A 27678-nucleotide genomic window follows, 5' to 3' on the forward strand; every position below is an offset into this window, starting at 1 on the left:
CAAAATCTATTTCACAATAGATTTTAAGAAATAGTGGTATTTACCGAGTAAAACTTACATTAAAAATAATAATAATACTATGTATTCAATTGGTAATCATAACTCTCATTTCACAACCATTATTAGACTCAAATAGTCTCATCTGATTCATCTAGAATCCGAATCTGACGATCGGTCGCAGGATCTCCGCTTTTTAGCCAGGAACCGGGGTCCCTTGGGTCTCTTCTTGGCCTTGGACCCTCCGCCCTGGTCAAACGGGTCCTCGTTCTGGAAGTCGTACTTCTGCTTGAGCCTCTCCCGGATGAACAGGCCGCGGATCAGGCGCTTCCAGTTGCCGTAGACTCTCTTATCGATCTTCTCGCGGGCGCGCTGTTCCGCCTCTTCTTGTTCCTGGCAACACAAAATGTATTGACAGTCTGAGTACCGGGTTTTGATTAAATTCAATTAAATTTATACATTCTGACTCAAATGGCATATGGGTACAGCAGAGTAGAGTAAGAATGGAGCAGGGTTGCTGCAACTTCAAATATGTATGGTAAATAATTATATGACAAAATAAAAACGAGGATATAAGAAAGGAAAGTAAGGCTGAACTAGAGATAGTTGAAAAGATTAAGAAGAATTTTTTAAGGTGGTATGGACATGAGGAGCGAAAGGATAGCGAGAAAATGAGTAAGAAACTATATGTGGCGAGTGTGAGCGGGAGAACAGAACGAGGACGGCCGAAAAAGACTTGGCACGATCACATCAATCAGAGCCTTAAATCTGGTGGTGTCAAAAGTCTGCGTAATCGGAGGGCATGCTTGATTAGATGTATGGATATGAAAAGAGCGAGGATTGTATGTCAAGACAGAAGAGTGTGGCATTCCATTCTTTATGCCTACCCCGGAGAAACGGCGTGATAGTAGTAGTAGTGTTTGCAAATGTTTGTTACACGTAGCTGTGTAAATGTTTGCATATAAAAGAACCTTATACTGGTAATACAGAATTTCTCTCGAGCTTACCTGCTCCCAAGCTGAAACAAGTTGGTCTCTAAATTCTTCACACACGACAAAGCCATCATACACTGGGTGGCACCAACCGGAATGGTAGTCAAAGCCGGTCATTGCCGGGGCGCAATCGATCTCCAGCTTACGGGCCACCTTGTTCAAACTCGGCACTGGAAATTAAAAAAATCAGGTTATCATCTTATAATAATAAATTTGGATAATTTATATATATAGTACTACTCGTACTAACACTGTATTTGCTGTAGGACGTTATAGAACTAATACTGGCATCTTTTACCCTATACTAAAAATACTCAGAGAATATAACGATGTATCAAAAGACAGCTCGGTAGATGTGTTTCTGCAGTAAAGACAGCTATACAAAATCAAATTATTCTCTCACTCCTTGACAGATGTAATTAACTTGCTGGCAATGCCTTGACCCTCTGGACCATGTCTTATGTATATCATCAAAATACCTTTCTATTAGGGTACGTGTAATTACTGTTGATTGGTTGAAAAAATATCGCTCACTCCTTTCAAGAACGTCATAAATCAAAAATCGTCAATTTTCAGTTGTACATGTTTTCGGAATGCCCAGAAAATGTACTATATCCCAGCAAAAGAGGCATATTTTTAACTTAATATTTACCCGCTACAGGACAGAATGTGTGTTTTTGCATTTTGGAGAAAATGTATTTTTTAATTATTTTTTTAAATAAACTAAATATTTTTCAAATGGAGAAAAAATCTTCAGGTTTTACCTAAAAAGATCTGTTGCATAGTAAAAAGTTCAATAAGTGGCTTGATATTTATTTTTAATACATTGTATTATATTTTTAAACTTTAAAACGTTCTCCTGAAAAATCAAGTTTTTTGATTTATGACGTTCTTGAAAGGAATGAGCGATATATGAATAATTTTTTAAAAATAATAATAGCGCCATTTACGTAAAATACTATCTCAAGTACACTTGAAATGGTTGCTTCCTATATAAATATGTGAAGCATTAATTTTGACATAATATGTATTCCATTTAACAATATGATTTTTGATTATTTTATATACTGGTTTTGGAGCAAATAGACTTCTTCTAACCCTTATTTTCCAATGGTGCATAGGGTGCTGCATTGCATAGACACAGTTTCATTTATAGTATATAGACGGAAGAAATGCATACATTGGAGATGGACAGTTCCTTTAGGCAGCATACACATCTTGAAGAGCTCCACATTTCCGTAAGGATTTCTGGGGACGATTCCGTTCTCAGCTCTTGGCGGCTCATAGTCGTCCACCTGCCAGGGACCAAATATCTCCAAGGGTATGTCTTTAATACATGTGTTGCTTAGCTGGAAAAAAAAAACATATTCAATAAATACACTCAACACATTGTTTACGGAGTGCACAAATTTGTGTGTTTAACAGGATCCACGCGGCTCGCATAACCGTATGTGTTTTAACAAAACATGCCCCATACGCGGCTGACATAAGCGTATGTATTTTTACTTTGCTCCAAGTTTCGAACCTCAGTTCAACTTGGAGGGTTCTATTCAAGAGTTCTATTTAATTACTTTTGGTAGAGCGCGAAAGATGCCAAAAAACATTGTACAGATCGGAATCGGGTTTGCGTTTATTTGCGATTAGTATAATGAAGAGACGAAGCAAATCTTGGTCACAACTGCATACAAGAAAAGGGGATTCAGTTGGCTAGGCAATGTGCTCCGCATGCCTCCTAAGAGGCGGCATCAAGCTTGCCTTTTTAACAAGATGTCAAGTTCGCACCGCCCAGGAGGACCACTGCTGACAATTTGTCAGCAGTTCTCGTATGAAATTTGGGACACAGACCTGATGTGGGAGGACGCAAGGGCGCTGTCGGCCGACAGAAAAGCCTGGAGACAGTTTGTGGACTTCATATGCCACACATAGGGAGCAGATATGGTTTAAGTAAGTAGTATACTGAGGATCGGGCGGCAGACTGTCCGAGTATAATTGGGGTCAGGTTTGATGAAAAAACTGCCGACGACAATGTATTAGTTTTAGTCAAGCAAAATGTATTATTTCATTAATTGATTCAGCATTTACTTTGTGGTATATTCTATCACAGCCCTCAGGGTCACAGCCCTCAGCAATGAGGATTAAGACGGAGAAGAAGAATATTCTATCCATTTTTAATTTAAGTTTTACTTAGTAAATACCACTATTACCACCGTATACAGACAGTGTTTGAAAATTATGCCGAATGCATCGAAACACGTATCACAGTAGATTTTAAGAAACAGTGGTATTAAGTAAAACTTAAATTAAAAATAAGTGTATTAGTTTCAGTCAAGACTTACCCTGTCCCATTTGGGTCTGGCCGTCACAATCTTGTAGGGCTTTTCTCCGGCCCTCACGACCTTGGCCTGCTTGACCCACGCCTCCCTGGAGTGGCAGACTTGGACACACTCCCGAGCGTACACCGGCTCCTTCCTCACGAAGCCCAGGGTCATGGCGTCGGGCGGGTAGATCACTTCGAACTTCAGCAGGTGGCGCTTCAGGGCATACAGAGGGTGGTTCTTGTATCTAAAATCAATTTTAACATATTTAGGATTCGTCATAACTTACTAACTAACCATCACGCCGTTTCTCCGCAGGGGTAGGCAGAGAGAATAGAACGCCACACCACTCTGTCTTTGCAAACATTCTTCGCCTCTTCCACGTTCATGCATCTCCTCATACACACCCGCCGATTGTTTCGACTCCTAACCTGACCGCTTTCAAGTATTTGGCATACCTGATGGTGCCAAGTTTTTCTCGGTCTTCCTCTGCTCCTTTTTCCAATTACATTCGCCTCATAAATTTGTTTTACCGTTCTTTCCTCACTCTTTCGTTCTACATGTCCAAACCATAGGATTCGTAATTTTAAATTTAAATTATACTTGGTAAATACCATTAACAAATGATGGGAAAAAAAACCCTTACTCACAACCTAGCACAAAGTCCTAAACATGACATGGAAACACAACACAATGCTACACCTTTGATCAAACATCATTTAGCCTTTTGGTTACCAAAATTCAACATCTTAGCTTTTAGTATTCTAGCGAAAAATACCTGATCCATTAGATCTGACATCATGATTTATTAAAGTATCAGATTCTTCCATTCCTTCATGGTTGTTCAAAAAATTTTATACATCGAAATATAGAATTATTTATATCTTACAGTCAGTTGTAATATCACAAAAACACTTGAGAGAAATGAGAAAAACAAAGCATAGTAAACTCATTTTGTTTTTTGCGAAAAGTTAGTAGTGTAAAGCTGTAATATTATTAAAAAAAGATAAATTTTCATGTGTCAAAGTTAATAAACAATATGCAATAAATTGACACAAATATACTATATACATTGCTTAACTAAAAATACAAATAGTAAAATTCTTTACAACATTTTGAGTGTGTCCAAATACTTGTTCACAAAATCTGGATTATCTCCAATTACAGGAGTTAATTTTCATATTATTTTTTGACATCTCATCAAAGATGAAGAAGAATATGGAAGTCTGGGCATTTACGGGGCTGACGACCGTCATAGGCTGGTTTAAGTGATCACTTTACACACGTGTAACATTCACCAATTCTACCCATTATTGACAACCACACTACTCAAATTCTTGGAAGTTCTATACATATGAACCAATTTAGAAACCTTGTTCTTGAATCACTAGAACTTCACTAGAGACATCAATTGTCAGACAAACACTGTGGATGTCAGTAATTATATCGGCGAGTCGATTAACCTTCCGTGTATTATATGCATGGCGTGACAGGGAGGTGGACATTTAAGCTAGCAGCATTTACTTGTTGTTCGATTTTTTTATAATGTTGCATACATTTAGCTAACTAAACTTTGAGAAATATTTTTTTATCGAGCCGAGGATAAAACTATGGCTCACAGTATTTATAAATTAATCAAACACATTTTACTTTTGAATTATTTATGTTTAAATCATGTTTTTTTTGGCATAGCAACCACAGTTCTGGTAATCAAAGGGTCAGAAACCACAAGTGTAGCGTCCGTTCCATCAGTCCTACTAGATATGCACTGATGAGAGCCAAGTTTTTAAATTAATTAAAACCATATCCGCTCCCTAAGAGAAGCATATAGAGCCCACAAACTGTCTCCAGGCTTTTCTGTCGGCTGCCAGCTCCTTTCCATTCTCCCAAGTCAGATCCATGTCTGATGTCCCAAAGTTCTGACGAGAACTGCCGACAAATTGTCAGCAGTCGCCGTCCTGGGCGGCGTGAACCTGATGCCTCGTAAAAGAGGCAAGTTTGATTAAGGCTCTCGGGAGGCATGCGGAGTACATGGCCAAGCCAACTAAATCGCCTCTTCTTGACGACAGTTGTGACCAAGTTAGTAGAGATAAATGCCTTCGCCAATTTCTTTAATGGAAAGAACCAAACATGGGACGTGAGTAGCCATACTTACTCCATTATGGTTGCAGGCAGCGGCGCGTCCAGCTGCATCCTGTCCAGCTGCTTGTCCTCCTGGGCGGCCCTGAGGCTGCGCGGGGCCAGCCAGGGTCTGGTGGCCTCCTCCCACCAGGCGGGATCTGACCTCAACTTCCTGGTAGTGGTATTCCAGTGCGGCACGTAGCGCCGGGTCACGTCCTTCACGTGCCCCTCTGAGTCCCAGCCCACGATGTACGTCACGGGGTGGGTCGCGCGAGACTGAGAAATAAACATAATTTTTAATAACAACATTTTGAGTGTGTCCAAATACTTGTTCACAAAATCCTTCATACTACTTTTTGACATCTCATCAAAGATGAAGAAGAATATGGAAGTCTGGGCATTTATGGGGCTGACGACCGTCATAGGCTAGTTTAAGTGATCACTTTACACACATGTAACATTCACCAATTCTACCCATTATTGACAACCACATTACTCAAATTCTTGAAAGTTCTATATATATATGAACCAATTTAGAAACCTTGTTCTTGAATCACTAGAACTTCACTAGAGACATCTATTGGTGAGATGTAAAAAAGCTTTTTACTAAGCAGAAAATTATAAGAGTTTCTGCTTAATTTCCAAGAATTTGAGTAATGTGGTTAAACCTCCTTACATTGAACTTTTTTTCAGTGCACTAGTGGTGTTCAATCTAACAGGTTTCACTGTATATATATAATCCATATATCATTTTTAATTTATATAAGCTTACCTCACATTTATGGCCTACACTTCCATATTAATCTTTCCCTTACGGTGCTAAAAACTTCCGCGTGCACCGGTGATATGCATTTTGTACAACATATGAAAATGTGGTTTAAAAACGAGAAAAATGTGAATATTCCTAAATGTTACTTTCATTGACCATAGTTGAAGTTTAAATGTAATAATTTTGTAATGTTAGCTCTGGTAAGTATCTGAAAACGAGAAAAAAATACATCGCAAGTAGTCGCAATACCTTGCGTGGCCGCAAAAGACGATCTGCGCACTACTGGCGCAGTAAAAGCCCTACAACATGTGAATATACACAAAGAACGCCACGCGCACAAACACTAAGAAACGTTTGTGTATTCACAAATATTTTTTTCCGTTGCTGCAAATGAATAACTTTATACTATAGTACCTTCATGTAATACATAATTATATTAAACAGGAATATAAAAATTCAGAGCCTGTATTTATTATATTCTATTTGAATATTCTCATTTTAAAAGTCGAGTTGTTGTAAATACAGATCTTTTTTTTTTTAAATTACCTAACGTCCAAGTGACTCTGAAATCTAGCTACGGCTTATGCAACACCGCTTATCATGACTCTATTCAGGCTTCAACTTTTTAAGTTTTATAGCCTATGCCTACTCGTGAGTGGATTTACCTTTTTTGTTTAAAGTAACAATAATTTCATGTAATTCATGAGTGAAAATTCTAGGCAAAAACACTCGCTAAATCACCAGAAGGGGAAGGTTAAAAACACGTAAAAAAAATAAAATTTGTGACAATTGTTTCGCCTTGTTTTGGCATTTTCAAACTACTGTATGACTTACATATATTTCCTTGGCGCAGTGGACCTGTCCCTTAATCACATCCACCGCGATCCACTGCTCCTCTTCTTCCACGTACACCTCGCACCACACGTCCACCCCCCTCTTTTTGGCTCCGTCCGGGGACTCGTCGTCCGAGGACAGGACCCTCCTGTCCCTGATGGTCTTCAGCGCCGGCGGGGGGCGCTTCTTGCGCGGCACAAACTCCGCTTCGCTGTTGCTGGAATCTTTACGCGGCTTCCTGACCACTTCTTCTTCAACATAGTCGCTGTCTTCATCGGACAGGTCTTTTTTCTTGCCTGAAAACAAGACGTTCCACAATTTTTTTTTTAAAACCCTCAAACCGTACCCGATGGTGCATAGGGCACTGCATCATATAAAGACAGTATTATGTTGATCATTAATACTCGAAGGAAGGGTGATCAGCCCTCCGCTTCAGGTACCAGTCCAGGGTAGTATTGAATAAATATTAGAATGAAAAAATCACTAACACAATATTCATTTGACCCCCCTGGGAATCGAACCCACGACCTTCTGAAGATCTGGCTAAACTCTCTGTGAAGCAGATCAGACGCAAACTGGTTCAAGCCTGACAGTTTTCAAATAATGGCATAATTCCGGGTCTACTAAATATATCAATCTTTTTGGAACAACTAAATAAAAAACAGTAAGGTGAATTCAGATAAAACATGCAAGTATTTCTTACAAAAAAGATGATTAACAAAACCCCTTACCCTTGACTAACTTAGATCTTGCCTGCGCCTTGCTTTCCCTTATACGATTCTTGACCAAAGAGACAATATCTTTAGTGACGTCAACGACTTTCTTGACGGGTGACCCGCTACTGCTCGGTAATGATTTATTTAACAGATCTCTATGACTTACTCTTTTATCGGAAGATTTATTCGGAGCTTGATTTCTTCCAATCTTACCATCTGAGCTTTCGGGAGGGCTAAAATATTTGCTAACTTCCAGAGGGACAAGAGACTTAGTCTTTCGTTGGGTGCTTTTCGCTTGGCTTCCTGGTTTTGTGGGATTTTGATCTTTACTGGATGTTTTAGATGGTGGAACGACGCTAGATTTTCTCTTTTCAACAGTGGCTGCTTTTCCTTGCAACGATGTGGAAGAAACATCTTCCTGAGACGATTTCTTTGAAGATGCGGCTTCATTCTTTTTTGCATTAGCATTTTTTACCGTCTGGGGTTTTGATGTTGAATTATCATCTGTAGTTGGCTTTAATCGTTGCGAGCTTCTACTGCTTGGACGAGAGGTCACTTCTTCCGCTCCGTTTGCTAATTCAGAAGCGGGTTTCTTGGCTACCCTCGGTTTCTTTGGAACTGAAACAGTTTCTGAATTGGGAGTTGGAGATTTACATTTTCTACTTCTGCTTGTTTTTTTGGTATCCGGATTATCATTTTTTATTTCTACATCTAATAATTTTTTAGAAGCACCCAATTCTTCAGGTTTTTTTAACCTTTGACTCACTCGATTACCCTTGTCTGCATTTTTAGACTGTGATACCGAAATCTGAGTTTTTTGGGACGTGGTTTGTTTTGTGTTAGTTTTTGAAGATGTCGGTTTAGCTGAATTCTTATCTTTCGGACTTCCCGCAGCATTAGGTAAAAAGTTTTTCAAAGCTTTCGACAATGTAACTTCTTTTTCCGTTTTGATATCTGGGATGGAATTTTTTTCTTTCTTGACAAAAGGCGGATTGCCAACAGAGACAGTCGATTCATTAAAGATGGACGAATTTGGCGAAGGAATCTCTGTTTTAGGTTTTGTGATATTCTGCAAAGGACTTTTCAGCTGTAAGCTTCTGTGGCTGACACGTCTTTCAGCAACCGGAGTCTCACATTCCGTATTCTTCATGAGCTGGTCCCAGTAGGATAAATTAGAACTGGACGGTTTAGGAGATTTGCCATTATCTTTAGACGGATTTGAGACTTTCGTTTTAGTAAGGGTGAGAGGTTTGCTTTTCTTTTGGGCACGGGTGGTTTTACTTCCACTAGTTGACATCGATACATCTCGGTCATCCGCACCATCTAACTGCGGTATATTTTGAATATTATCCGATTTGCCCTTTTTTGCTGGTACTTTTTTGGCTTGCGTCGATGTTCTCGTAATACTTTTATCGGATTTAGATTGTTTTGTCGGATCTGATTTAGTCGGTTTGCGTATACTATCTTTGCTCGTAGATGGTGTAGCCTTAAAGTGTTCGGAAGTCTCTCCCTTTTTCTTACTTTTATCGGAAGGCTCCTGCTTCTTGGTAGAAAGCGAGCATAATTCTGTGTCCGGAGGTCTGAGAGGAACAACGCGGAACGAGAAGACGATTCTGCAGCTTATGCCCAGAGCCCGCAACATGCAGGCGAATATGAGGGCCATATTTTTCTTTGTGGTTGCCGTTTTCTTGTCGATTTGTTGCAGCAAAGCCAGACTCAAGGGGCGTTTATTGGGTTTGTATTTGAATTGAGATTTGTCCTCTTTTAGGTTCATGGCTCCGTTGTACCACCTGGTGATCTGCTCCACATATTTGATGTCTATGCGATTCTCCGGGTAGCACTGGTCGGAAGGAATGAGGGAAAGTGCAGCGGCCATGATGCTCTGATCGTTTATAGTTTTGTTGACAAAGTTCCCGTGTCCGAGCCAGCAGAGCACGTGCACCTTGTGCGTGAAGACCTGGTATTCTTTCTTCACTCGATTCATGCGGCGCTTTAGCATCATTTCCAAGTCTAGCTGTTTATTCTTGGCTTTGGGTCGGTCAGTTGGTAAATCTAAGATTAGCTGTATTCCTCCCTTGGGGATTGTAGTCTTGGCATCTCCTAGAAAAAGAACATCATAATTATAGGCCTTTCATGTCAGGTCAGAGTTGGGTTGTGTCAATTAAGTTAGAGTTTTTGGGCTCGAGGCCACTCTAACACGACTTCATTCTTATTATTAATAGCGGGTGGCATAGACCTACAAAAAAGGGTAATTTAAAAAAAAATATATGATAGTAATATAAATATTTCTCATCTTTAAAATTATTTTTTTTAAATGTCACTAGTTGACATCACATGCATTTTTTTAAATATCACAAGTGCCTCAACTTTTTATATAATTTTTATACTGTTAAATATGTAACTCTAAGCATCCCAACACTTAGGACTTTTCATATGTATATATACATATACATCTCTGAAAACAACAAGGTGCTTGTCGAAAACCAGTTGGAAAGAAATAATTAAAAACAAAGTTTGATTTTAAAATAATAGTAATAGAAGTTTAAAATAATCTCATTCGCTTATACCTTTTAAAGAGTCGATTTAATGCCTTTAGTAAAGAAAAATAATAGCCAACTATGTAATTGACATATTTATTTGCAATATCTAATGCATACAATTTTTATTATTTTGAGAAATAAAAATACTTTGTGTTCTGATCCACTCACATTGTGAGTGGATCAGAACACAAAGTATTTTTATTTCTCGAAATAATATATCAATATGATCCACAAAGTTAATGCTTTCAATATTCAAAACACAATTTTTTGTTACCTTTGACTTCTTCTAGATCCTCTACATCAGAGTCACTCGTATCTTCTTGTCCCGATGACATTTTCTCTTCAACTCTTTCCGACTCCCCCATGGCCAGCAGTTCGTCTATTTTGAGGGCTTCCTCTTTACGTCCAGACCCCGAATGTCGCTTGTTATAAGAATCCAAACTCTGCTTAGCCTCGGCTAACTTCTTAGCCTGGTCTGTGAGGTACTGAAAATTCAACTTCTTCGTGGACGTTGCTTCTTGCGTGCTGTCATTGTTGCCCTGAAAAAATTAAGAAAAGTTTTATTAACACGTTGACTGCCAACTACGAGTTATCTCGACCCTTACAACATTTTGAGTGTGTCCAAATACTTGTTCATAAATTTGGATTATCTCTAATTACAGGAGTTTTTTCATTTAGATAGATATATTCTATTCTCAACATTATTAATATTTAAAGCATTTACTTTGTGGTTAGTCATATATATTTATATATATTAGATATATTCTCTTAGTCATATATCATAGTCATACAGAAGAAAGTGACCAAGTTCATTTTGTACAAAAACGTGATCATTGACTATTTGATATCTTACTAGCTTAAAATCACCCTGAAAAAATCCCAAAGGATTTTAAACTTGGAAATATAATAAATTGACTTGTTAAAAATGACTAACTGCATTGATGTTTATTTTCTCGCCAAGCAAAAGTGACTTAAATGGCCCTCCTTGTTCAGGAGGGCCATGTTTTACGTTTTGTTAGTTGGTCACTTTCTCCTGTACGACTACGATATATTATCTCTGCCTAAGCAGCGGCATGGTAGTTAGTTAGAAACATATCGACGGCCCCTACGTTAAGTATCTGCAAGTCTGTTACTTTACAGGAGAGAGCTTGGAAGATTATTTCAACAAATTTTATTTTATTAATTAACGGTTTTTATTTTATTAACTATCCGAAATTCTAAACTAGCATTAAGCATTCAAAAACATATAAAATAATGTATTAAATCATTTTAAAACTTTATGCTTTGTCAAAATTAAGTAGTTAGCGTTTTAGGAGTTCAGGTCATTTCGAAAATTCGATGTAGATAGCGTCTTATATGCCTGAAAACTAAGCGAAATTTATTATGTATATATATTTTTTGTTTGTTTATGTTTGTAGATAACGGTCAGTTGATAACATACACCTAATATCTCAAAATTGACAAAAATGTAGTTAGAGCACTTTACATAAGGCACTTTTTTTTTCTTCTTTTTTTTAAAATTCTTTTGCATTACATGACATAAATTCAAATACAAAAAAATATGAATAAAATATAAATATAAATACAAAAAAAGATCCCACAAAGGCATGGCCTGTGTGTGGGTAATTTAGTCATAGTAAAGGGTATAAGGGTATAGGTATTATAAGTAGAACTAGTATAATAGTGTTAATATAAAATACAAAAAAATACTTGACTATCAGAAAACAACATTTTATATTTTTTTTAAATGAAATTAAAAACTTTAAAACATAAAAAAGATGAAAAAGTAAAAAGCAAAAAGTTAGCAAGCATGTACTACAAGAAAAAGGAGCTTAATCTGTCTCTTCAATAAATAATCTAAGCAAAATTTTAAATTTACACAAACTGAGGTAATTAAACCAATCAAACGAATAAATTAAACAAATTTAAATTAAGGTACATCGATATAAAAGTTTGACAGAATTTATAGATATAAAATAAAGTAGTATACTTACTTGTAAATCTGAATTGACATCCTCCATTTCACTGTCAGTTCCAGAATCACTAAGTCTCTGAGTCTGTTTTGTTGTCTCATCAGATTGTTCAACTTTTACTTTGATATTTTCAACTGGCAGATTATTCTGAATAAATGCCTTGTACTCCACGGGGTTTACAGGAGACGACTTATCTTTAATTTCATCGTCACTGCCATCTGAATCTAGAAATGATGTTTAACCTTTATTATAATATACGCAAGAAGTACGAGTTATTGCATCTGATCACAAAAGGCAAAATAGAAGGTTGACGAGGTGTGGGCAGAACACAGATCTCTTGGCTCCGGAATATACGAGATTGGAAAGGGATCAGGACCTATTTAGAGCTGCCCAAGACAAGGACAATTACTCTCAAGTGATAGGCGAATAGAGAGGACCTGAGATGACATGTATAGGAGGAGAAATGACGCTATTTTGAAAATTTAAAGCTATTATTTTTACCGACTGGTAATTAGCAATTTTTACACTTTCGCATAATATTATGTTTCCTCTTACCCTCATCTACACAAAATGGTGATAGGACAGTACATCAAGTTGTTGCAATGTTAAGTTGATTGTTAATTATATGAAGGCAAGGTGATTAGTCTTACGCATCAGGTACAAGTCCAAAGAAATGTTAAACAAACATTAAAGTGAAAAAACAATCATATTTAATTTGACTGCCCTGGAAATCGAATCTGGGACCTCGAAAATTGCTATTTTGTCAGCTCTCGTGTTTTTTTTTACAATATATTGAACCCAGTGTTAAATGATTCTTTTTGTGCAATGTGTTATTTAAAAATTGTGTAAAAATAGAATTCAGTTTAATTATGACGGCATCTTGCTCATCATATTAAGATTTATTTTCAATTGGTCTGGGTGTTTGTGATGTATTTTTCACATTTACCTTCCCTATCCTTACTATCCTACCTGCAGACAAGCCTCTAATAGAGGCCTTGCTGGTTATTCCTTAAAAAAACAACAACAAAAAACCGAGTGGTCATAAAGAAATCAAAATTGATTTACTAATAAATATGAAGTATAAAAACAAACGAAAACTCTTACCGCTTTCGGATAGATTCAAAAACGAAGGCAGCAACTTTTCTGTATCCGTTAAATCCTTGATAGAAAAGGGAACATCAGGTTCAGTTGGAGAATCTCCTGAAGTATTTGCTTTGGCTCCAGCAGACTGAAGATTGCGTTTGAGGTTAACCATTGAAATCCGGCTTTTGGTTGGGATTCTTGCCGCTGTTGATTTCCTTTGAGGAGTTTTTCCTTTCGTATTTTTAGTCACTTCTTCCTCTTTAAACTCGTCCCCCGAACTCGAAGACTCTTCGTCACACTCGTCATCTTCCGGCACAGATGCTTCGGACCCCGAATCTTCAAAATCCTCTCCATCTTCAGATCCACTATCTTTATATTTTGGAGCTTGTTTCAATTGACGTTTTCCGCGAGGCATTTTAAACGTATTTAATATTCGAATATAAAAACAAACTTAATTCTCAGTTAATATGTTTTTTTTAAACGACTTAAATATAATGATATTTAAAATGTGTTATTATTGTGGTTCGAATACTAACCAAACAAAAACGCGCGAAACTGTCACGGCCGGTCAAGGACAACTATAGAGAGAAAATATTCTTCCATAGACAAAATTATCATTACCAAAAGATGTTGCAATAAAATGGCCCATGATGTTAACATGTATGGCACGAAAAAAATGTGTTTTTAAATCTTCTACTGTCCTCCTTCAAAATTGCAAGAAACTAAAATTCCACGGGAAATGCAATTCGTGCCATCAATACCAATAATTATAAATGATTAAAAACCTTATTTTTGGTTTCGGATATTATTTTCACAGGCCAAAATTTTATGTTATTTTCACGATGAATGCATTAGTTTGATCTGAAAAATATATTTAAAAAAAAGCATTTATAATTTTAAAATATTTCAGATTTTCATTCTTTCAAAAAGTTTTAAAACTTGAAGAATTCATGATTGTGCAGAAGTCATGTTATAAACATATATGTCATGTCATGTTTTACTACATATTCGTATAGTTATGTAATTGTTATAATTATACAATTTGAATTATTTTATTTGCATCATATATACAAACCTCTACTCGGCCAAACACACCCACTAACTCATGCCTTGATCACATATTTCTAAAAACTAACCAAACCTATCTTCCACACATAGGTTGTACTCGGCTGTCTAAACTCAAAACACAGTAAGGGACATTTTTTAGTAGTACGTTTTTTTTGCATTTTTGGACTAAGTAGATTCTACTTAGTCCAAAAATGCAAAAAAAACCTACTGCAAAAAATGTCCCTTACTGTGTTTTAAGTTTGGACAGCCGTTCTGTCGATATAGGATCTCTGTATTCTTTCAAATAACATTTAAGATTACATAAATTTCGGTAGATTCTGGCCGATTTCATTTGATCCACCAACAATTTTGACGGGACACATGGTTTACGCATCTCTGGTCTAATACATATACAAAATCTCTTGATAATAAGTTCATTATTCTTCAGACGGGAATTTGTTATACTGGTCCAGACGCGAGATAAAAAAATGATGGGGTTACTAACTGGTTTACTCGTTCAAGGTTAGAATAAAATGTGGGTACTTACTTACGGCACATTGTAACAGGATCAAACATGCTTTTAATCTACCAGCGAGATGAAAACACAATAATTTATATCTTTTGATTAGTTGTCTTAATTTTACAAATCAGTTTTGGTGGACGTGTCCGCTGTAACCGGTGGCGCTATATAATTTGGACGAAGTTTAATTTGTTTTGTTTGATGGATGGATGGCTTGAATTTTGAGTAGTTTGTATTTTACAGTTTACAGTAGACATTTTAAAAACAAGTTGGCTTGTTTGATTTTGATTGCCTCGTCTGTCCCGTCTCATAACTTTGATAAAATCATAGCGGAGATCATTTTCATTTCAAACAATTCTTATCCGCGTCGAATTTCAAGTCAGTTTCCAATTGGAGTGCATGTGCGCTGGACGTGTGAGTGAAAACATTTGTTATTTTTATTTGCGAACACGTTTTTTGTTGACCGAGTATCAATTTTGTTTATTTTAACCGGTGTGAGCAATGTGGAATTAAAGTTTATATGAATGACACGTGAATACGCGTGTTAACGTGAAATTTACATAGTTTATTTATAAATAACATACGTCAGCTTATTATACTTGCAGATTTTAAAGTTTGAAGCGAATCAAAACCTAATATATTACATTCAGTATTTTAACATTTTTTTACTGAGTAAAGATAAAAAAATAGGTGTAAAAAATGTCTAGTGTAGAATTTATGTAAGTAATTAGACAGAAGAAAAATATCCATGCATAAGTATATATTTTAGGTTTTTTTTCTGGAATTTCAGAAGGGCCTCTATGAATATGAGGCTTGTTTGTTTTGAGGGAGCATAATATGGGATTGTAACATTTTTATGATATAAGAGTTAAGTATGTGCAATTGAAATATGTACATAAATACTGAGTAATTTCGCGTTAAAAAAATCAACGCTCTTAATACTATTCGTGTATGGTCACTTTCAACAATAATAATTTACAATAATTGTTTCTAAAATTGTTAATATATCATTTTTATAATTATATACGACGAGAATTTGATAAAAAGTAAAGTATTTAAATCCTTTTCAATAACATGAAGTTTTGTGTAATAATCTTGTAAGATTTTTAAAATCATTTTACCGGAAAATAAACAGAGTTTAGTTCCAGAAAAAAGCAGTTTATTTGAAAGATTTACTCAAATATCTGAGAACTGTTGAATTAAATGAGCATGTATTGATTGAGTACTAGTTGTACATATATTATTTGATTTCACAATATACTATCAAAGTCTAAAACAAAAATGGTGACTTCTTAAGTTGTAAATAATTTTGTTAATTATGAGTTTATTACATAATCTCAGAGGTCGTCAGTTCTGATAACGCGAGAAAAAGTTTATTACAAATAACAACCTAGGTATATTGGTTCTGTTGATGGAAATAGTGAAGATTAAAGGTACTTTATACTTAATATATACGTTAGAATTTATAGAACTTGAAAGAAGTATCAATGTTCATTGAAGCATAGTGAATAGGCAGTGATTAACTAATTGAAAAATAGATAATAATTTAAAGTTCTTCGATTCTGCGTATTCATCCGAATAATATATTTGAAGCATTAACCTTATTAAAAGCAATCTGAGAAATTATCAATTATAATTGATGAGAACCTGGAAACTCGCTAAAAATGACGACATAAAAACCTTACTTGATAAAACCTTCGAAGGAGATGCAAGGACGTTGTTCGCAATAAGTTGTATTCTTGTCTAAGATAAGTTGATCCCAAATGTTTAAAAGATTTTTTTATCAATGAATAACATCCTAAAATCAAGTTTTATTGGATGTACCCGTAATTTAAAGAAAGGTATAAAATTATAATAAAGATGTACTAGAATAGCAAACAGATTTAACTCCCAAGATTTTTTGAATCGTTGTAATTTGCATACTTGGCTCCTTGTTAACAAGTTTGCCGACCACTGCTTTACACTGTCAGGAGTTTCGGGCATCGTATGTACGTTGTTTTAATAAAAAGGTTAAGCGCCTTCTCAAAGTAATATGTAACCGTTTTTTTTTTCAGAAGCTATCAAAATGGTTAAAATCGAATCTGTGCTGATTTCTGACGCTGTTGATCCAAAGTGCGCTGATCTCTTGGTTCAACATGGCATCAAAGTCACCACCAAGACAAAACTAAAGAAGGAGGAACTCATTGAAGAAATTAAGGTAGGAATCCCAACGTTTAGAAGGTTTTTTGAATTTGTAAGGAATGTAAGTATGTTGGCGACACATTGGTGACAACAACATAGCTGCAATCGTGTGGATACCCGCATAGTCTGGCAAGGGCGTTCTTCATTTGTCTCTCCTAGAAACCAGTCACACACTTAGGCTACCTAGTTAAAATACACCAAAGCCAAAGTACTACCGAGTAGTCCATCTTCCGTTGAAATTTAAAATAAAGTTTTATTCATTGTTTCGGCATTTACTTTGTGGTAAGACATGTTAAAATGATTAAGGAAACACTTGTTTTTATAACACTTGTAGTTATTATTCAGACCTGACGATGGGAGTTTAGCTTCCGAAACTAGTAGTCAGTAATAAACTCAAGAGGTATAAAATGAGTGTTTCCTTAATCATTTAAAAATAATGTTCACTGAAGAAAAGCTTAAGTTAAGCTTAGACTATGGATATCCTCTGCGTTAATCTTCACTGAAGAATGTATTTTCTTCTTTAACGAATTGATTTTTTTCATTAACTGACTCGGCAGTCACTTTGTGGTAATATCTACCCATTTTTAAATTAAGTTTGGCTTGGTAAAAACAGTTATTGTATTAAAAATCTATTGTGGCACGGGTTTCGATGCATTCCGTTTTATTTTCAAACATTTATCTTCACATACGGTATTTAAAAATGATGCGGAATCCATCAAAACACGTGTCACAATATATTTTGGGAAATGGTGGTATTTACCAAGTAAAACATGAATTTAAAATTGATAGATATTAATAAATTTTGTCCGCCTCTGTAGTGTAATGGTCAGCACGCTCGGCTACCGTTCTGGAGGTCCCGGGTTCGATTCCCAGGGGGGTCAAATAAATATAAGTGATTTTTTCAGTGTAATATTTATTCAATATTACCCTGGACTGGTACCTGAAGCGGAGGGCTGATCACCTTTCCTTCGTGTGTAAAAAACGATCAAGATAACACTGTGTTCATATGAAGCAGTGCCCTATGCACCATTGGGGTGCGGATAAGGGTTTTATTATTAGATATTAATACAAAGTGACTGCCGAATCAATTAGTGAATAATTCCATTTTATTTTATTGTTATGGAGGATGGCGACAAACGGAATCTAGTGTAAATAATAATAAAACATTGATAGTAGTTACTGAAAGTTCAAAACACATTACAATATGAAACATGACGCAATATGAATCTGGGTTCTGAAGATATCGATTGTAAAAAAAACATCTGGGTCAATATGCAATTTATATTAGTTTCATAAAACAACTAAGGAGCTAAATTGTACAAAATAAATTCTTATGCAATAAAAATACAATTTTAATTTCCTTTTGAACTACGCAATCACGAGTTCAAATTTCATTTCATGCAACTGTTTTTACTCCTTTGTTTTTTGTTTTGTTTTTTAATGCTGTATGTTGTTTTTTGAAGCAGTGAGTCAAGTAGTTTGGATTGGCTAACTTATAAATAATGACATATTATTGGATCAAGATATAAATAACATTGATCTTAATAACGATTTGTTATTCAAACAATAATTTGTCACGGAAATCATCAATTAATGTGAATTTCTTTAAGAAATTCATTCGTATACTGCACCAATATTCTGACAAATTTCAACAACCCACTCCTGCAAATTGAAATGTCAATTGATCGTTTATTTTCTAGAACCATGACGCTCTGATAGTCAGGTCCAGTACGCAGGTGACGAAAGAAGTATTAGAAGCCGGAAACAGGCTGAAGGTCGTGGGAAGAGCTGGCGCCGGAGTGGATAATATTGATGTAGATGCTGCCACAGCAAAGAATATCATCGTCCTCAAGTAAGTGCTTTCGATTCAGCTAATTCGGATAGCTATCCGACCTTTCCCAGATGATGTTGGAATAGCGTTTTACTTTGTAAAATCCGGACTCTTCATCCACTTGACCTCTCCTGGCGTAGCTTCGTGAAGGTCTTTAAGGCCAGAAGGGTGTGTTCTGTTGGGGCACTCCTCCATTATGTGCCGGACAGTCTGATTCTTCGCCCCACAGTCGCATCCTGGAGATAGCGTCAGCTCCCATCTGTGGAGCAGGAAGTTGCATCGTCCTTGTAAGGGGTGCATTCTATTTAAGGCCTTCCACAGTCCCCTCGGAAGATTGAACCCTGGGGCCTCCTGGTGTGACAGAGTAACCATTTCGTTATTTTTCACTCCGTGCTTCTCCCCATAGACATACATCCTTACATAGATTATCAATCATCTAGATATGGTTTCTGGATTTGAGTTATTTGTTTGAATGCTGGAAGACGTCGCACACATTTCCCCAATTTATTGAGCTGTTTTTGGTTTGTTCTCAGCACTCCTGGTGGTAATGCCATCAGCGCCTGCGAGCTGACGTGCAGCCTGTTGTCGTGTCTGGCGAGGAATGTGGTGTGGGCGGCGGCCGCCCTGCGCGCGGGGCGCTGGGAGCGCGCCAAGTACCTGGGCCAGGAGCTGCAGGGCAAGACGCTCGCCGTACTGGGCCTGGGCAGGGTGGGCAGGGAGGTGGCCATCAGGATGAACGGATTCGGAATGAAGGTGACTTTGGTCTTTCAAAACGTTTTATCATGGAGGTGGCTATCAGGACGAATAGCTTCGGAATGATGGTGACTTTGGTCTTTCAAAACGTTTTATCAGGGAGGTGGCCATCAGGATGAACGGCTTCGGAATGAAGGTGACTTTGATCTATCGAAACGTTTTATCAGGGAGATGGCCATCAGGATTAACGATAGAGTTTTACACAAACGAATATACTTCAAAAGTGGAAGAATATATGTTTGTTGCCTGTAACTAATTGTGCATTGTAAAATACGATTAATAAAGTCATTATAAAACGGGAGAAAAAAACCAAATTCAGTATAAAGTCACATCAGGTGTACCACAGGGTACGCATCTGGAACCACTTACTATTAGTTGATTTACTTTTGATGTAGCAAACATATTTAAGTTTTTCGTTTTTGGTTCTTCATTGATATAATAAAATTCTTTAAATAATTCCAATATAAAAAAAAAATATACAAAAATGTTATAAGACAAACTTTTGACTGCGTTGTAAGCACTACACATTATAATATTCAAGCTAATTCGCGGTAAGCAGGATTAATTTTTTATATGTCAAAATTTTAATAATAATAAATAAAACCCTTATCCCCACCCCAATGGTGCATAGGGCACTGCTTCATATAAACGCAGTGTTATCTTGATCGTTTACACATGAAGGAAAGGTGATCAGCCCTCCGCTTCAGGTACCAGTCCAGGGTAATATTGAATAAATATAACAGTGAAAAAAACACTTATATTTATTTGACCCCCCCTGGGAATCGAACCCGGGACCTCCAGAACGGTAGCCGAGCTAGCTGACCATTACACTACCGAGGCATACTGAATTTTAATAAGCATACATATTTTAAACATTCTTTTTATTCTAAATGCTTTAATTTTTCACCTTTTGAAGATTGTTATTAATTGTTTTAGTGTTTTTCTTTTTGTTTCTGTGCTTGATTGCTAATATTTTTTTCTTCAAGGTCATTGGTTATGATCCAATTGTATCTGCAGAAGATACAATGAAGTACAACACCCAGAAGATGGAATTGAGTGAAATATGGCCACTGGCAGATTATATTACTGTCCATACTCCTCTGATGCCATCTACTAGAAGCAAGTATTCATTTGTATATATTAATGTTTCATAGGGCTGTTTTACAATACTCTTGTTGATATTTAAAGTAGATAATATAATTATTAATCTATAAGAAAGCCAAATGCATTAAATGTATTAGAAGTAAGTGGTTTATTTTCATATCTAAAGGTGTTAAACAGGGATGTGTAATGTCACCATGGCTATTTTATATATACGTAGATAATTGCATGAAAGAATTGAAAGGTTTAAATATAAAATAAATACTGCTGATAAATAAATATAAAATAATAAATATCTGGGTGAAAAAAGTAGTTAGTGGGGAAATTTTGGAACAGGTTGATGATTTCGTATATGTCGGAAGTATATTTTCTAAATAAGGAAAGGAGAGTAAATGCTGGGAACAGAGTAAATGGTGCATTGAAATCAGTAAAAGCAAATAAAAACCCAAAATGAAAGTAAAACTGGCTGTATAAAACGGAGTCCTGGTTTCAACCCAAATGTATGGAAGTGAAACATGGAGTTGGCAAAGGAAGCATGAAAGTAGACTGAATACAGTTGAAGTGTGATCTCTCATACGAATGTGCGGCAAAACGATGTATGATCGATGTTGGAAAGGTGATATAAAAAGATTGAGATGTTATGTGATGTTTAGCTGGTTAGAAAGTTATTTGATGTTACGGTTAATTTTAATTCTTCTTATTTTCAGATTTGATTAACGCTTCAGTATTGGCTAAGTGTAAGAAAGGAATCTCTATCATCAACGTGGGAAGGGGAGGCCTTGTAAATGAAAAGGACCTTTTGGATGGACTTAACAGTGGACAGGTGTGTGGGAAATACATAATACACATATGGCGGTATTTAATAATGCTGCTAAAATTTGATCTTGTCGCAAGTTCATACAAAAAATATGTAATGCCTGTCTTCACCGCCTGTACCCTAGCTCATCCAGTAAAAATCATTACATTCTCCAGTATTTTACTGACATTGAAGACCTATGTGGCAAAAAATATCAAAGCGTAATAGGCTTTGTTAAAAAAAAAAAAAAATCAATGATATTTTATATCCGCATCTACCAGCGTCATATTTAATTTATTGTGTCTGAATTGTTTTCTTTTACAATGGTGGATTCAAGATTAACATTAGTCTAAACCAGTGGTTCTTAACCAGGGTTCGATCGATCCCAAGGGGTTCGGTGAGTCAGTCTCCTGGGTTCGGCGGAGGTCAAAACACACACCCGACTTATTGTACGATATTGTGAAAAATTACACAACGTACGATATATTCATTTATCTAATAGATCTAGTATATTATTTGAAAGAAATATATCAAATATTATGAAAAATTATACGACATACGATATTTTCATTTATCCAATAGATCAAGTATATTTCTTGAAAGGAATATATCAAATATTATAAAAAATTATAGGACATACGATATATTCATTTACCCAATAGATCTAGTATATTATTTGAAAGAAACATATCAAATATAATGAAAAATTATACGACTTATGATATATTTATTTATCCAAGAGATCTAGTATATTATTTGAAAGGAATATATCAATTTAGTAATCATGCTTTCCAATTAAGGGTTCGGTGAACACGCATATCAAAGTGGTGGGGTTCGGTACCTCCAACACAGTTAAGAACCACTGCTCTAAACGTTTTTCTTCCATGCGTGTCATGTTAGGCCCCCCTGACGTCGACTAGCACTTGAAAGTAATAGTCCTTGTCTTGAGCAGCTCTTACTGCTTGAACAGCGCCTCGACGGTTCTGATTCCAGATCTAATCTCGTATATTCCGAAGCCAAGAGATCTGTGTTCTGCCCACATCTCGTCGACCTTATATTTTATCTTTTATGATGAGTACACTAGCTTGTACTACTCTCCTCTAAGCACATGCCCCAGATAAGACACCTTCCGGACCTTGATATCAGTCAGCAACTGTTTTCCTACTCTTGCTCTTTGGAGCACATTCATGATGCTGACCATATCAGTCAAAGTGTAATCTATAATTAATTTTATATTTTTTTTTATGTATTAATTTTAAATCAAACACAGATTTTTTGAGTCTACTAAGTTGTACTTTATTTACAAAAATACATGAAAACGACATTCAACAAAATTTTATCATTTTTTTAATGTATTTATTTTAAAGCAAACACAGATTTTTTGAGTCTACTAAGTTCTTTTTTATTGACAATAATACATAAAAGCGACATTAGTTTGATAATGCCCTAACAAGGCGAAACAATTGGCACAATATTAATTTTTTATTTGTTTTTGTTAGTAAAATACAACTTAGTAGACTCAGTAAATCTGTGTTTGATTTAAAATGAATACATTAATTAAAATGGAGTTCTACAAATTAAACGCCAAATCAATAAATAAATCAATTTTATCCCTCATGCCACAATTTTTTAAATTATTTATCGACTTATCGTTATAAATTTTTCATGATCATATATTTTGTCATCTTTTTCAGGTTGGGGGAGCAGCTTTAGATGTATTTGAACAAGAGCCACCTACCGATGCCATCACTCTTGAGCTCATTCAGCATCCCAATGTTATAGCAACTCCACATCTAGGTAAAATAATAATAAATCCCAAGATCTCAATACAGACCGTATTAAATAATGACTTATTTAAAAAATAGTCTTTAAATAATTGTTTGTTTTGGATTTGGTCATTAAAAGACAATCACACCAATCGCACAATGTTTGATATGAAGTAAAAAAAAAAAACGATTCTAAAGAAAGTACATTTTTCAATCGACCGCTAGATGACTCTTACTAAAATAGTTTTTTCTATCGACCACTAGATGGCTCTAACTAAAATAATTATTTCAATCGACTACTATCTATTCTATCCACCGCTAGATGACTCTAAAAGTATGAAAAATTATTATTGAGAACCATTTTTACCCACATTCTACGATGACTGTGAATACATGAGATTTTAATAATTATATATATTTTTTTAATTTTTTTAAAAGTGTTTTAACACCTTATTTTTCAATGCGATCTCTCAGAAGAATGTGCGACAAAACGACGTATGATAGATGTTCGAATAGTGAAATAAGGAAGGAATACAAAGCTGAGACAAGCATATCAATAAAATTAAGAAAGGTGTGTTGAGATGTAGAACGAATGAGTGAGGAAAGAACGGTAAAACAAATTTATGGGGCGAATGTAATTGGAAAAAAGAGCAGAGGAAGACCGAAAAAACTTGGCACGATCAGGTATGCCAAATACTTGAAAGTGGTCAGGTTAGGAGTCGTAACAGTCGGCGGGTGTGTATGAGGAGATGCATGAACGTGGAAGAGGCAAGGAATGTTTTCAAAGACAGAGTGGTGTGGCGTTCTATTCTCTCTGCCTAACCCTGCGGGGAAGCGGCGTGATGGTAATCACACCAATCACACAATGTTTTTTTAAACTTTTAAAACTCTTTTCTCTATAAAACCATGTATTTATTTCGAAAATAATATTTTTCAACATAAATACGGTCTATCCAATGTCGCCTTAAGGCCCAATATACGATAAATGGCATATTCGTATTTATTCAAAATAAATATATGGTTTGAAAAGAAAAGATTTATTGAAAGAAAGGAGTTTAAAAAAAAAATTATGTGTATATTCTAAATAAAGTCAAAAATCATATTATTTTTTGACATCTCATCAAAGATGAAGAAGAATATGGAAGTCTGGGCATTTACGGGGCTGACGACCGTCATACGCTGGTTTAAGTGATCACTTTACACACGTGTAACATTCACTAATTCTACCCATTATTGACAACCACACTAATCAAATTCTTGGAAGTTCTATATATATGAACCAATTTAGAAACCTTGTTCTTGAATCACTAGAACTTCACTAGAGCCATCTATTGGTGAGATGTAAAGAAGTTTTTTATTGAGCAGAAACTCTTTTATTAGTTTGTGAGATCCGAATCCTGGATTATACTCATATTTTTGGAAGTTCTATACATATGAACCAATTTTGAAACAATATTCTTGAATCACTAGAACTTCATCTATTGGTGAGACGAAAGGAAGCTTTTTATAATACGAAAATAACTCCTGTAATTGGAGATAATCCAGATTTTGTGAACAAGTGGACACACTCAAAATGTTGCAATGTCAAAACCCTTATATATTCTACAAAAATTGTGCGTAGAGACGCGTCGGACCTCTCGGCAAGGGGGTTCGCATTCTGAATTTGAAGATTGTCATTTTATTTATAATTTTGTCTGTTGTCGCAGGTGCCTCTACCACAGAAGCTCAAATCAGAGTGGCAGTAGAAGTTGCAGAACAGTTTGTCACTTTGGCTAATCCAGCCAAGCCATTGGCCCAAGTTTGCGCTGTCAACCCACAACTTCTAAAATAACCACATAACCCATTCATTATTGTTGAAAAAGCTGCCATTTTTCGAAATAAAATGTGATTTAAAACGATTAGTGCCATTTATTATTTATACATTGTTTTGTAAGTTAATTTGCCTTCTTTGTTTTGTCCGCCGCCATGGTGTAACGGTCAGCGTTTTTAGCTACCGTACTGGAAGTATGTGGTTCGATTACCAAGGGGGGGGGGGGTGAAAAATATATCTGTGATTTTACAATCCAATATTTATATAATATTACCCTGGACTGGTCCCTGAAGTCCATGAGTGATCGCCTTGCCTTCATGTAAATAACGATCAAGAAAAAACTGCTTCAATACGATGCAGTGCCCTATGCACCATTGAGTGCGGATAAGGGTTAGAAGAAGAATTATAACTTACGTTACTTCACAAATTTCTCAACCGAAGGGGCAACCGTCAGCCATACTTCTTAATTTATCAATTAACAACTATCATACGAAACAGTGCATATTGAGATCTTTCAAAAAATAATTTATGAATTTTCGAATATTTGAAGAAATAAGTTTTTCATTGAAATAAATATATGGTTTTGAAAAAAAAAGATTTATTGAAATGTGCGGAGTTAAAAAAATACATAAGTATATATTATTTATATTATTTTTTGATATCTCATCAAAGATGAAGAAGAATATGGAAGTCTGAGCATTTACGGGGCTTACGACCGTCATAGGCTGGTTTAAGTGATCACTTTACACACGTGTAACATTCACCAATTCTACCCATTATTGACAACCACACTACTCAAATTCTTGGAAGTTCTATATATATGAACCAATTTAGAAACCTTGTTCATGAATCACTAGAACTTCACTAGAGACATCTATTGGTGAGATGTAAAGAAGCTTTTTATTAAGCAGAAACTCTTATATTAGTATGTGAGATCCGAATCCTGGATTATAATCACACACATGAGAAACGCCAGAAAATACCATTTTCATTTTTATTATTAAGCTTATAATTTGACCAGATAATTTATTTACAACATTTTGAGTGTGTCCAAATACTTGTTCACAAAATCTGGTATAGATCTGGCAGATAATCCAGATTTTGTGAACAAGTATTTGGACACACTCAAAATGTTATATTATTTAATATTCTTTTTTTATAAATAATGGCATTGCATATATATTATATTTCTTTTGCCAATGTCAAGTTAATTAAATAACATTACTTAATTATAAAATATGATAGACTTATTATCAAACTATAAATTAATTCCGCTCAATTTACAAAAACTAACTAAACGTTTGTAGATAATTGGGTTCCTGCTCACCAGGATGAGATGGATATCTGTAGGGAGGGGAATAAGCAGGGCCACTGTTTAAAAAAAAATTTGGCATTTGGTCATTTATCGGGCAAACAAAGAATATATCGTAGTCATACAGGAGAAAGTGACCAAGTGTATTTTTTACCAAAACGTGATCATTGACTATTTGATATCTTACTAGCCTTATATCGCCCTGAAAAAATCCCAAAAGATTTTAAACTTAGAAGTATAATATATTGACTTGGTAAAAATGACTAACTGCATTGATGTTTATTTTGTTGCCAAGCAAAAGTGACTTAAATGGCCCTCCTAAACATTTTACGTTTTGGTAGTTGGTCACTTTCTCCTGTACGACTACGATATGGTTAAGGTCTTCTTCTCCTAAACGACATTACATATCGCTCATTCTTTTCAACAACGTCATATATCAATATTTACTGGGCAACAGATCTTTTTAGGTAAAACCTGATTGTTTTTTTGCCATTTGATAAATATTTAGTATATTACAATACCTTTTCTATAAAATGCAAAAACAACACTTTCTGCCCTGTAGCGGGTAAATAATAAGCTAAAAATATGCCGCTTTTGCTGGGATATAGTACATTTTCTGGGCATTCCGAAAACATGCAGAGCTGAAAATTGACGATTTTTTAATATATGAAGTTGTCAAAAGGAGTGAGCGATATATTATGTATTTTTTTTAATTCCAATAATTTTTTTTGGAATCGTCCAGTTTCCGAGTTCCCTACGACTATTATTATTAATGACTTTACGACTATTATGTTTTAATTGATTTCATGACCTGTATGGAGTTCCAAAGAGTTCCACCCCTGTCTAGTACATCGTGAAGCCTCGCACAGATTATATAGCATCAAGCCTTGTTAGCGCGGTTTAATTATGTGCGGGTTTTCAGAACTAACCTGACGTGACAGGAACAAGTTAAGATGATCTTATGGTACATGGACCAGCGGCTCTCAAAGTGCGTTGCGCGAACCACGTGACTTTAAATTTCATTGGCACACTCACAGCTCAGCCCTTGGCCGTCGCCCTACCCCTGACGCTAACTAGTTACAAGAACTAGTGTAAGTGTAGTGATAGTTATTTTTTTATAATTAAAAAAAAAAGAAAAACGTATGTATGTAAAGAAAAAACTACATTGACATGACACATACGGCGGCTTGGTGGGTCTATGCAAAAAATGTTAATTATGAT

General features: G+C 35.6%; 2 protein-coding genes across 4 annotated transcripts; one reads left to right on the forward strand and one right to left on the reverse strand.

Moving 5' to 3' along the window:
• Nucleotides 1-19: 19 nt before the first annotated feature.
• On the reverse strand, nucleotides 20-13922 carry Xpc (DNA repair protein complementing XP-C cells homolog). The gene is made up of 10 exons (XM_088277754.1): nucleotides 13362-13922; nucleotides 12279-12481; nucleotides 10559-10823; nucleotides 7760-9844; nucleotides 7029-7324; nucleotides 5460-5701; nucleotides 3326-3551; nucleotides 2170-2338; nucleotides 1005-1159; nucleotides 20-390 (listed from the first exon to the last, which is right to left on the reverse strand). The coding sequence occupies exons 1-10, from the start codon at nucleotides 13753-13755 to the stop codon at nucleotides 148-150; spliced, it is 4278 nt and encodes a 1425-aa protein (XP_088133880.1). The 5' UTR covers nucleotides 13756-13922; the 3' UTR covers nucleotides 20-147.
• A 1366-nt stretch (nucleotides 13923-15288) lies between these two features.
• Nucleotides 15289-25230, forward strand: LOC148312185 (D-3-phosphoglycerate dehydrogenase). Of its 3 annotated transcripts, none has more exons than XM_088277717.1 (8): nucleotides 15289-15626; nucleotides 16962-17104; nucleotides 18789-18940; nucleotides 19453-19672; nucleotides 20659-20791; nucleotides 21481-21596; nucleotides 23264-23366; nucleotides 25042-25230. In XM_088277717.1, exons 2-8 carry the CDS (start codon nucleotides 16973-16975, stop codon nucleotides 25164-25166), a joined length of 981 nt encoding a protein of 326 aa, XP_088133843.1. In that variant the 5' UTR covers nucleotides 15289-15626; nucleotides 16962-16972; the 3' UTR covers nucleotides 25167-25230. The 3 variants fall into 3 exon arrangements, with proteins under 3 accessions (XP_088133843.1, XP_088133842.1, XP_088133841.1); XM_088277716.1 differs by having other exon boundaries at nucleotides 15289-15321; XM_088277715.1 differs by lacking the exon at nucleotides 15289-15626 and adding an exon at nucleotides 15698-16340.
• The last annotated feature ends 2448 nt before the right edge of the window (nucleotides 25231-27678 follow it).

Source organism: Brachycentrus maculatus, unplaced genomic scaffold, assembly GCF_059751285.1.
Source record: "Brachycentrus maculatus isolate JH-2025_06_01 unplaced genomic scaffold, ASM5975128v1 h1tg000049l, whole genome shotgun sequence".
Lineage (NCBI taxonomy): Eukaryota > Metazoa > Arthropoda > Insecta > Trichoptera > Brachycentridae > Brachycentrus > Brachycentrus maculatus.

Bases quoted from the DNA above. Each gene is read 5' to 3' on its own strand.
- Xpc (XM_088277754.1), bottom strand. From the start codon at position 13,755: ATGCCTCGCGGAAAACGTCAATTGAAACAAGCTCCAAAATATAAAGAT. The intron at 9,845-10,558 runs GTAACAAAAAAT...TTCTTTTTCTAG, and splicing joins GGATCTAGAAGAAGTCAAAG to GAGATGCCAAGACTACAATC. The intron at 3,552-5,459 runs GTAAGTATGGCT...AATTGATTTTAG, and splicing joins CTGCCTGCAACCATAATGGA to ATACAAGAACCACCCTCTGT.
- LOC148312185 (XM_088277715.1), top strand. From the start codon at position 16,319: ATGGAAATAGTGAAGATTAAAG. The intron at 20,792-21,480 runs GCAAGTATTCAT...TCTTATTTTCAG, and splicing joins TCTGATGCCATCTACTAGAA to ATTTGATTAACGCTTCAGTA. The intron at 23,367-25,041 runs GTAAAATAATAA...CTGTTGTCGCAG, and splicing joins TATAGCAACTCCACATCTAG to GTGCCTCTACCACAGAAGCT.